This window comes from Marmota monax, unplaced genomic scaffold (assembly GCF_021218885.2).
Source record: "Marmota monax isolate L192 unplaced genomic scaffold, Marmota_monax_Labrador192_F-V1.1 WCK01_AAM20220418_F8-fsc01530, whole genome shotgun sequence".
NCBI lineage: Eukaryota > Metazoa > Chordata > Mammalia > Rodentia > Sciuridae > Marmota > Marmota monax.
The window spans coordinates 1-11,423 of NW_026693236.1; the positions used below are offsets into that span (position 1 = coordinate 1).

The 11,423-nt window shown below is 61.2% G+C and overlaps 1 protein-coding gene across 1 annotated transcript; it reads right to left on the reverse strand.

The window, feature by feature from the left end:
- Nucleotides 1-300: 300 nt before the first annotated feature.
- LOC124100572 (alpha-1,6-mannosylglycoprotein 6-beta-N-acetylglucosaminyltransferase B) lies at nt 301-11,239 on the reverse strand. Its single transcript, XM_046456109.1, has 3 exons — nt 10,986-11,239; nt 7,208-7,320; nt 301-467 (listed from the first exon to the last, which is right to left on the reverse strand). Exons 1-3 carry the CDS (start codon nt 11,051-11,053, stop codon nt 316-318), a joined length of 333 nt encoding a protein of 110 aa, XP_046312065.1. The 5' UTR covers nt 11,054-11,239; the 3' UTR covers nt 301-315.
- Nucleotides 11,240-11,423: the final 184 nt, after the last annotated feature.

Here is an 11,423-nt window from a genome sequence, read left to right on the forward strand (position 1 = left end):
GCTGCGTGTGGTGTGGCCGGGTGTGCGCGTGGCCGGCCGAGTGGACAGGAAGAGCTCAGCGCCTGTCTCCAGGAGGAGTTAGGCCCCTCCTGTCTCACTTATTTAACGGGCGGCAGACACGACTCCGATGGTGCTCCCCTCGGGTCCCGGGAGCCGTGACCTCCTCAGGTCGTGGAGGGGTTTGGTTTTTCTTTTTTCATTCTTTGTTTTCCCCAGATTAACAGAAAGCGGGTGACCAGCAGGCCCGGCCAGCTCTGAGAGTGGCCTGAGGCTGGGCCTCCACCCAGCACAGCCGGCACAGTGCCCCCGCGGCCCTCACCTGTGGGCAGCCGCGTGGGGGTGGCCGGCCTCCGGGTGCAGCCCGCTGCTGTTCTCCAGCCTGGCCAGCGTGTCCATGCGCTTCACCATCAGCTCCAGCAGGTCGCTCATCTTGCGGAGGACGCCACGGGACTCAGGGCCACCCAGCACTGTGGGCAGAGGAGGGCACTGTCAGGGCAGCCGGGCAGCACGGAGGCCACCGGTGTCACCTGGTGTCTGAGATGGGGCAGCTCAGACCCGGGCCCCCTCCCACCTTCCTTGGCCACCGCAGGGGAGGGTCAGAGAGCAAGCCCGCCCCATCTGCCCCCCTCCTCGGCCTCCCGTAAGGCCCCTCACTGCGTTGCCTGGGGAGGAAACCCCAGGACCCTGCTCCCACCAGCTGTGTGGCCCTGGGAACTGTCTACGCCCTCTCTGGGCCTCAGTTTTGTCGACTATAAAATGGAGCTTTGGCTGTAATCTCCAAGGTGCCCTGCAATCCCCAGGGCTGTGAGAGGCCAGGGAAGGTTTCAGGTGGGACAGGAGCCTATGTCTCCTAACACCTGGTCCAGACAGGACCTCCCGGTTTCTAGAAGAGTGGGCCACGGTCCACTGGCACCTGACCAGCCAGGCTGTTGGAATCCAGGTCCCCGGGCCCAAGCCTAGGCTTGCTGACTTGACGTTCTAGGGCCCTGGAGTCTGCACCTCCGTCCCCGTCCATCCCCCAGGGGATTCTGATGGAGAGGGAGCCTGTGTTCTGGGGTCCCGGGGGGATGAGGGGCATTCTACCCCAGTCACTGGGTGAGGGCTGCTCCAGGGACAGTCACGTTCTGCCCTCTCCGCCTGCCGCCGAGTGGCCAAGGGAAGTGCCCAGGCAGTAACACAGGTGCTGGCCGCTGGCAGCGCTGCCCACACACACTGAGTCACCAGGGCCAGGGAGGGAGGCAGCGCGGCAGTGTCCCCTTCTCAGGAAAGACAGAGCCGGACACCCCAGAGGCTCTCAGCTGGCTCTGGCCTGCCTCTGCCACCAAAGCTGCAAGGAGAAGTCACCGTACCACCCTTGGCCTCCATGTCCCCGACTCAAAGCAAGAACACCAGGCCCTGCCTGCAGCCCACCCTCGGAGCAGAGGACAGTGCTCAGCACACTGCCCCCTTCCCCTGGCTGTCACATCCAGCCACTGCCAGCCTCCCACAGGGACAGAAGACACCTCCCCTGGCAGCTGAGCCACCTGGGTCTGAAGGGAGGCCGCAGAGCCGGGGCAGATGGCTCAGGAGCTGGCCGGCCCCAGCCCCACGGTTCACAGCCTGGGCTGAGGTTGCTCTCCCCCGTATGAGCAGGATGAAGAGAGGCAAGCAAGATCACAGCTGCCCCACGCCACACAGGGCCTGCCCCGCCTGCCCAGGCCAGAGCGCCCGGGGCACCCCAGAGGTGTGGAGCCCAGTCCTGGTTTCTAGGGTGCTGCTGTGTTCCCTGCAGTGCCTCCGGCCTGGCCCAGGCCTGCCTCTATGCTGGCCCCTCTCCCTGCCAGGCCCAAGCCCCCTCCATTCTCCTCACTGCCTGCACCCCTGCTGGGACCTCACCACCCCACGCCCCACCAAGCTCCCAGCCCCATTTCTCAGGGATGAGGGGCCAGTAACTGCATGATCCGTCTTAGAGCTGTGGGGACCCAAGAACTGGCAGCAGAGCAGAGGTGGGGGTGGCAGCGTGGTGGCCTGGGACAGGCCTGAGTGGGAGTCAGAAAGCCTGCCCCCAGACCTGCTCCGCACCGACTAGGTGGGGACAGGTCACTGTCCTCCTCCTGGCCTCAGTTTCCCCTCATGTAAAATGAGGGGGATGGAGCCACTGAGCTCTGAGGTTCTAGCACCCCAACTTCCCCTAACTGACTCTAGACACCAGGGTAACGGGAAAGGAAAGAATTGTCCCATGGAAGCTGGCAGCAGAGTCCTCCCAAGGAGAGTTCTGTTTTGTTTTGCTAAACCCTGGGGTGGGCCAAAGCAAGTCATGTGCCCAGAGCAGACAGAGAGCTAAATGACTCTGCATATTCAAGCAGACTGAGGCTTCCTGGCACGGCTGGGGACGGGGAGAAAGAGGCGGCACAGGGGCCGGCAGAGCCAAGAAGGATGGGGATCCCCTATGGGGGCCACAGCAGGGGTGGGGGCTCTTCCTGGCGGAGATGCAGAGGGAGTTGGAATCTACTTGCTGTGCTGCACAGAGGTCTGAAGCCCCCACTGGTGACGCCTGCACCCCCCATGCAGGTGGCTAGACTCAGACCCTCGGGCAAGGGTCTCAAGGGAAGTGGGGTGTTCCTCCTACTGGGTTGCTGCAGGGGAGACAGAAGAGGCAGGAGGAAAGATGTTGAGATGGATAATTTAGCAGAAGCAAGAACTGAGAGAGCGAGATGACCAGGGAAATGTAGGCCACCCCTCCCCCCAAGAATCCTTGGCGATATCTGGGGTTGTGGACTGCCCTTCTATGAGGATGCAGCCAGTTCTTTAAAAATGCCAACGAAGGCGTGAGCCCCAAAGGCTTGCAAATAACCCCTGCCAGGCTTCACCAGGGCCCTAAATAAGGAGATCAACCGTCTTGGACAGTTCTTTAAGGGCCCTCTTCTTTCTGGACCAAGACAGCAAATCCCTCCCCAGCAGAGGGCTCGGGGGCAGCCTCCCATGTTCTCACATGCTGAGGGGCTCGCGAAGTCCCTGAGACCCGGGGACAGCCCCCGAGCCTCCTGAGGAGCTCTGAGACACGTTCGCAAGCCTGCTTTCTGCCCAGGACACGCTCAAAGTCACACCCAGGAGATGGGTACCCAGGAGGGAAGCAGGCGGGCCCTGCCTGAGTGACACCTCCCTGGCATGCCACCTCTGGACCCCGACTGTCAGCAGAGCAGGCTGACGTCCCCCAGGGTCACTTCCCCACTCCTGGCATGGGCTGAATTGAAATGTATTTACTGCGAGGCCCCAGAGATCCCTCTCAGCGCTCACCGGCCCCTCCGTATTTCCATATAAATAAGGAAAGCTGGACGCTTTCACATTTATAGACAGCGGTATTTTTATTACCCGCCGAGGCCTGGCCTCCTCCCCCGACGCTCAATCTCCCCCTCCTCCCGTCTTGTCCCCACCCCTACCCTTCACTGAGGGTTCCCTGGACCTGAACAAGCCCCCAGCTCACCAGAGAGCCCGGCCTTCCTGGCCCTGGGCCCTGGGGGGGGGGCGGCTGTGACTGTTTGCGCAGCTGGAGAAAGGAGCACATTGGCTGGCGCACAGGGCCACGCCAGAACCAGCTGGGGGCACGGAGCTCCTGGCCGGGCAACAGCGGAGACAAGGCCAGGCCCTGGGAGGCCGGATGAGGCTCTTCCTCAGCCCACTGGGCCCTGGTTCCCACCCATGCAGCTTCTGAGAGAAGGGCCCCAGAGCTGCCCACAGAGCTGGAAGCCTGCGAGCTTCAGCTCCTGCCCGGGGCCTGGGTGGTGTGGCAGGGCAAGCCACGCACTGCCCCGGGCAGACACAAGCTGAGCGCTACTTCTTCAAGACCAAACAGGGCAGGAGGGAGCCCACAGCTCCCCTCACATGCAACTAAGTCTTCCTTAGAAGGACGCAGGGAGGAGGGAGAGGGGCCCCGGGAGGAGGGAGAGGGGCACAGGGAGGAGGGAGGGGGTGCAGGGAGGCAGAGTTGCCGAAATCAGCCCCCCGCCATACTAAGGCCCAAGCCAGACCCCCCCACCCCACAGCAAGAGGGAATGAAGTTAGACCTCTCCAGTGACGATCCCCTTCAGCCCTTCTTGCCTGAATCTCTTAAGATTTTGAGTGTGCAGAATGCAGAGTGAGATATCCGTCAGGTTTTTATTCCCAAATGAGCCACCTCACCATGAAGTGAACTGGCCTAGAGGGGAAGGCGCAGCCTCTGCAGGGACCACCTTGCTGGCCACAGCCAAGTGTTGGGCTCTCCCCTGCCACGGAGAAAGCCCTCCTCCTGCCCCTGCCCTGTGCTGCCGCTGTGGGGACCCCGCCTCCCTCGCTGGCCAGGCTGTTCTCCCCACTGTGTTCAGACTGTTGTGCTGATCGGTGATGAACTCATTTATTTCCCTAAACGGCAGGGCCCTGGTGGGCTTCCTTCTGATTCTGGGGCTCCTTGAACCCCACAGGATGGGCATTGCCCAACACCCCGACCTTGGCCCAGCGCTGGGCTCCTTCCCAGCCCCCTCCCTTGCTCCCCCACAACGGCTCGGTGTGGGCAGGCTGGCATCTGCTGGGGTTTCCACGGGGCTGCTGGGCACAGGGCGGGGTGTCATTGGGGCTTCTCTTCAGGACTCATATTTTCAACTCACAGGGGACACGGCTTTCCAGGCCTGTGTCCGTGTGTCCCTCCAATCAGATTGGCTGGATGCAAGGACATCAGAGAAACTGGGGGGCAGGCAGTGGGAATGGGGACACAAACTGAATCAGGGTCCTTTCTCCTTGGCTCTGGGAGGCCCCCTCCATTCCTCCCCCTCCCAGTTCCGAATTCCAGGCACTCAAGCCCCGGCCCGAGGAAAGTGGGAACTGTGGACAGGCTCTGAGCAGCACCATTCCCAAGGCCCAACAGGGACCAGCGCCCAGGCCCGGCCATGGTCAGAAGGATGTTATGGTGTGGACGTGAGGGGTCCCCCAGAGCTCACGTGAGACAATGCAAGAAGGCTGAGGTGACATGACTGGGTGGTGACTGGTGACCCAGTCAGTAGACTAATCCCCTGACAGGACTACCTGAGGGGTCAGGAAGGCGGGCGAGGTGCGGCTGGGGAGGTGGACATGAGGGGCGTGGTTTGGGGTGTAGACTCCTGTCTGGGGAGTGGAGTCTCTCTCTGCTGCCTGGTCATCATGGGAGACGCCTCCCTCACCACACTCCTCTGCCACGATGTCCAGCCTCACCTCCAGCCCCGGGGAACGGAGCCTGCTGTCTATGGACTGAGACCCTGAAAACCACAAGCCCCCAATAAACTTTTCCTCCAGCGTTTTTCTGGCCAGGTCTTTTGGTCACTGGGGCCATCACACATGGAGGCTGCAGAGTTCTGAGAACCAGGGAGGGTGACCACACAGGGAGGGCGAGGGTCCCGGGCAGTGCTGACAGAGAGGCGGCCCACGGCACTGCCCTGCCAGTGACATGCCACCCAGGTGAACCCCCTCTGTACCTCTAGAAGTCAAGGTCATGGCCAGCCTTGGCAAAGTGGTGACAGAGGTGGCACGAGGCTTTCTCCCCTCTACAGAATAAAACCTGGGGCTTGAGCCAGACCCCCCCCTGCTCCCCACCAGCCCCTGTGCTCTGGGCCCCGGGGTCCACCCTGCCATGGGGCAAGGACCATGGGGGTGGAATTGCTTTGGCTCCCAAGCCCCTGAGGGAGAGGGCAGAAGAACCAGCCCCAAACCCCTCCCCCCAGCCCCTTCTCTCCTCCTGTCAGACTCCAGACCTTTCTGGAAGCTCAGATTCCTGATGCCCTGTGTAGCAGGCCACTCAGACAGGAGCACCCGCCCAGGGGCAGCATCCAGGGAGCCTGCGCTGCTCTCCCCACACCCACGCCCCCCCCCCAAGCCCACCTTCCAGACACCTTCCCTGTGGCCCACCCGCTCTCCAACCCCAACCAGGCGTCTCCGTGTGCAGACCCAGCACCCCATCCCCCTCCCCAAAACGTCCTTTTCTGCAGCTCCCGCGTCTCAGACTTAACACATCCCCCCATGTGTGGAGCCACCCCGCCCGCCAGGTGCTGCTCGGGACCCTCACGAGGTACTTACCGCGGGAGAACATGGAGGCTCCCCAGAGTCAGAGCGGGATCAATGAGCTCACACTGGAGCCTGAATGACTAATGGGTGTGACATTCCTTCTGGGAGCTTTTGCAAGTTTAAAGAAGCACGAGTTAAACCGAAGGGATGAATCCAGTGACGAGTCACAGATGGCACCACAAGTGCCACTCAGAGCGCCCACTCCACATGACAGCCAGCGCGCCGAACGACACCCGTCACTGGGACAGGGAAGCCAGCCAGCTGAGCACCGTGGGTCTGAGAAGGGGACTCCACAGAGAGCCCTCCCCAGAGGGGCAGGGGAATCTCACACAGCCAGCTGGTCCCTGCAACCCGCTGACCTCGGGCTGTCCCCGCCCATGTCCCTCCTCTCTGCCCTGATCTAAAGAACCCCTGTGTCAGACGGGGGTAGGACTCTGCTGCTGTCCACCACCACCTCCCAGTGAGTAGGGGGAAGGGGAAGGACCCAGCTTTAGGATGAGGACTTCAGGATGAGGACTCCCAATCTGTCACACTCAGGCCACGTGACAACCAACCACACCAGGTAATTTCCATGTGTGACCCCATTCGGCCCAACCTTCCAAAAAGTTCATTGTGACTTTTCTTCTGTGTCGGCAACTTAAGTGACTTGCGGGTGGCACACAGCTAGGAGGCAATGAATAGAGATGCAAACCTGGGCCTGGCTGGTCCCTAAAGTCCGTGCTCTGAACCTCTACTCGTGCCTTGCAAGCATCGTGTGGGCAAGGAGCAGTGAGGGACTGGGAAAGGTCTATGTCCCCAGAGTTCAGAGGAGACACGTGAGCTCATGATCAGGCCTAACCCCGCCTGTGTCCACAGCCTGGGCCCAAGGCACAGAGGACACATGTCTCAGAGGCAAGTGTCATAGCCAGACCCCCAACACTCCAACCAAAGAAGCCACACAGGAGACCCTGGCCTTCGAATCCATGGGCACAGGCAGGACCAAAGTCAAAGTCTTGTGCCAGATCGCACGGCCCAAGCAGGCCCTCTCCCCTACACCCCTGCAAGCAGCCAGCAAGCCTGAGTCAGGGCTCCAGAAAGCCCCCTGTGGTGCTGGGCCAAAGGGACCTGCCCTTCTACTCACAAACACCTGCACGTATCCTTGACTCCCCTGACCCCAAGATACCTTCGGTACGGATGGTGAAGGGCGAGTCCCCCAGGCGCCGCGCTGAGAACTGGCCTCCCAGAGACGTCATCAGGAAGCAGACAGTGAAGAAGCCGATGCCCAGGACAAAAAGCCTGTGGGGAGGACAGAGCAGGTCAGCAGGGCAGGCCAGCGACAGTGCCCCCAGCCTCCACCGAGGAAGGCACAGAAACGCCAAGGTAATGCACAAGGAGGGAAGCCAGGGACAGAGGGAAGTGGGGGGGGCAGTGGGGCTGAGCCCGAGCCCAGAGGACAAAGAGAGTGGGCTACAAGAAGCTGGCCACAGCCCCCTGGCAAATCAGAGGGGGAAGGAGGCACATGGAGATAGAAACCTGGGCAGGGCCTGGCCTAAGACAGACCCTGTTCATTAACAGCATTAGACTGCCAAAGTGTGACTCCCAGACCGGCTGCCGCAGCAACGTCACCTGAGAACTTTCAGAAACGCACGACGTGGGGCCCCAAGCCCCCCACCCTGGCGGGGGACAGGTGATCTCGTCTCACACGCTCTCCCAGTGATCCTGATGCATGCTAAAGTTTGAGATCTGCTGGAACAGATGGAGCAGCAAGGCATGACATCAGCCCGAGGGCAAGTAATTGGTCCAGCTCAGACCCACCTGGATCCCATCAATCACCTGGGCCACCCTCAGCCCTGGTGTACACAGGCCTGGCCACCACCATCAGTCACGAGCTCACTATAACCCTTCCCCACCTGTGTCCTCAGAAGTGGTGCCTGCACCCATCACTGCTTCTGGTGAGATCCCAAGGCAGGGCCACATGGCCCCCTGCTGTGCCCAGGCCTCTCCCACACACTGGCTCTCAGCCTGCACCATTGACTGGCCAGGGCATGCTCACACCTAGACATGGACGTCACACAGATGTGTGTACTGTCACCCCGGTGGGAGGGCTGGCTCAACGAGACACCACTCATCCCTTCAACCCATCGTTATTGATTATCCACCAGGTGTCAGGCACTGGGGTGATCCAGGAGGATAGTGGGGAACCAGGCACAGAACCCACCCCGGCACAGCCTTGGGGGCAGGCAGGTGTGGACAATGTCCAGGGACCTTGAGTCTATCAGAAGGCTTGAGGAACTGTCAGATCTGAGAGGGGACGTCCCTTTACCTGGCCAGAGGGAGGAAACCCATCCAGTGTGGAGCCAGGCTGACCAAGGAGAGCCCTACGCGTCAAGCAGAGACCTCCAGCTGCCCAGCCTCCACTTCCTATCCCCAGACCTGGTGCTTGTTTGTATCTTTATGCAAGACTTGCTTTATGCATTTTAATCTTCATTATTTGAAACTGGCAGAGCAGTATTTAATTAAAATTTGGTCCATTAAAGAAAACACATAATTGCAGAAGAAAATAAAATGCATAACAACATTCCCAGCCCACATTTAAAGAAAGCTGTTAGAGATTAAGTCAGAAAGAGGGGGCAGGAACCGCACAGAGAGGACCCGGGATCTTTCCCCAGGAGAACTCTCTGGCAGAGCATCTCTGATGGGAGGAGGGAGGAAGCAGTTCAGTGGGCAAGACAGCACAAGGGACACTTCCCTTCATCTCAGAGGGAAACCTCAGTGAGTTCCCCTAGGCCTGAGGGTGGGGCTCAGACTCTGCTGTGCCCCAGATGAAATCAGATGGGTCTCAGGGCAAGAGCACAGGAAGAGGTTGTCATAGACCCAGGGAGATCCCTGGGGAAATCAGCCCTTTGCCCTCCCAGCCTAAGGACAAGGAAGAGCTTCCCTCAGCCCTGGTCCCCCCCCCCCATCCTCCACCCTCTCCCTAGCCACGGAGTTGTATTTAGGGCTGGAGACCTGGGGGTGCCTGCCAGGGTCCAAAAACATCCATGAGGAACATGTCTACACCTTTGACCAGACCCTGAAGCCCCACAGACTTCACCTGCACCACACTCTGCCAGTCCCCAAGCCTTGGGTTCAGGTCCCCCAAAGCACTGGGGTCTATTTATAGTAAATTCAAGTTAAAGTGGCTTCATCCATCCACATATGCACTCAGACAACACTGCAGAGCACCTGGGGAAGAAAGCCCCGGCAGAACCCATGGGAACAGCATTCCCAGGCCGTCCTCGGGGATGAATTAATTGAAGTGATGTAATCAGAGCCCTGCCCTGATCCCGAGGGGACTTGAAGACTCCATTGGTAGCTGTGGGTCTCTGCAATCACACCGCATCCCTGCCTTCAGAGCCCCAAAGGCTGTGGTGCAGGATGCACCCTAAAGTGGGCCAGGGGCAAGCACTGTCCGTGGTGCTGGAACCCGGGCAGCCTCCAAGCGCCCCAGGAAATGTCCAGCAGAAACTGGACTTCCCATGGCCTGCAGGGAGGGGACCACAGGGGGTGAGAGAGCAGGAGGGAACTTGAGAATCCTCTCAGAGTCCCGGGCAAGCCAAGGACTTGAGGGTTTTCTGGAGGACCAAGGCCTTTCTAGAGAGAACGGCTTCCTGCCCTGCTTACCATGAGCACCTTAGGCTAGGGGTCCCTGACTCCCCCCAAATAACCGCTTAAAACCCCACTCTCAGACCAGACTCCAAAGTCCCCGGCATCCTCCCTGACCAGCCTGATGGTTGCTGCCCCCAGGCTTCCTTCTCAGCCCTCAAAACCGGCCTGACACCCGGGAGGCAGGAACCCAGGAGGGCCATCTTCTCCCCACCCCCAGCCCCTTCCGGGCCAGGGAGGGAGATGGGCAACGACTGGGGTGGGGGAGGAGCCAGGGCTCCGTCGGAGGCCTGGAGTGGAGGGGATCAAGCCTCTTCCCTCCTGCAGCCCAAACCCTGGGCGCCTCTGACCGCCAGCGCCTGCTCTCAAGGTCTCTGTCCTGCAACCGCACCCCACCTGTGGCCTGTCCCGCCCCGCGCTGGCACCCGAACTCCCTCCGCGTCTTCTGCAGCCCAGCTATGGAACAGAAGGACACTCCAGCCCTGCTGGGCGCCTAGCGCCCAGCGCCTCTTCCCCAGCCCGCGCAGCGGCTCCACTCCGATGCCCTGGGAGGGAGAGAGCTACCCTGGCCCTGGCGGGCTCCGGGGGGCCCAGGAGTGGGAGTAGCAGAGCCGGGTGAGTCCCGCACAGCCTCAGCCCCCTGGACCAGGCCACCCAAGGTGTGTGTGGCCAGAGTGTCGTCTTCGCCTCTGTCCGCCCTCCACAATCGGGCTGCACCTGCCCCGCCTGTTGACCCGTAGTTGAGGGTGAATGCCCAGCGGAGGAGCGTCCGTGGTCCAATCTCTGGAACCCTCGGGTCAGAGACTGGCCCGAGCCCTGTCAGAGGGGGTGGGCCGAGAAGGCGGGAGGAGGGGGTGGATTAGGCAGAAGGGGTGGGCGGGCCGACCTAGGGACCACGGCTGGACCGGAGAGGGAGTCGCCCTGCCACCGCGCACTGACTTCGCTACCAGATGGGACTCGCCGCAGGTGGGGAAAGCCCCAAGGGGCAGGGAAGGGGCGTGCTGGCTGGGGCCACTGCCCGGGCCCTGGGCCACAACCTCGATGCTTTCTGACCCCATTCTCACCTCCACACCTCAAATCCCTCCCAACCTAGTCCAACTTGGGACAGGTGCAGAATTACATTACCCTCCCTACTCGCACCCCGAGCCCCAACTCCATCTGTTCCCGCAGCCCCAGTGGCCATCACCGAGGGTCCAAACGCGAACCTCCTTTGCCACTGGAACTTGCATCCTCGCAGGGACCGACCTCGCCTACCGCCACCATGCGCCCCCTCGGGGAAAAGACCCCCCGCCACGCCAACCAGGGGAGAACTTTACCGGAAGGGTCTCAGAGTGACCAGGCATCTTCTGACCATTATCTTCCCATCTGGGTTGACTGTGATCATTGTTCAAACTTGTCAGGGCGAGAAGCCGCGGGAGAGGCCAGACGCACAGTCCTAGGCGCGGCTCTTCCCGCGTCGGGGCCACCAACTCGCTGAGGGCCGAAGCCCTTTCCGAGCGTGGAGGGGGCGCGGGGCACGGTGGCCTCACTGCTCCGGCCACCGCCCGTGGGGTGGCGCGGCCTCTGCGCGCAGAGACCCAGCCAATCGGCCTCAAGAGCAGGAGGAGTGGGGGGCATTGAGAGGCTTGTGGGAAGCCAGTGGTGGCAGTTGGGCTCTGAGGGAATTCCTGAAGAGCTCCTGTGGTGTGGCGTGTGTTCTAAAAATAAAGTTCGTTTTTGCTTGATAAGTGGCTCCTGAATTGTGCCCAGCCAGA

Bases quoted from the DNA above. Each gene is read 5' to 3' on its own strand.
- LOC124100572 (XM_046456109.1), bottom strand. From the start codon at position 11,053: ATGATCACAGTCAACCCAGATGGGAAGATAATGGTCAGAAGATGCCTG. The intron at 7,321-10,985 runs GTAAAGTTCTCC...TCCTCCCCACAG, and splicing joins GTCACTCTGAGACCCTTCCG to GCTTTTTGTCCTGGGCATCG. The intron at 468-7,207 runs GTATCTTGGGGT...CTCTGCCCACAG, and splicing joins CTTCACCATCCGTACCGAAG to TGCTGGGTGGCCCTGAGTCC.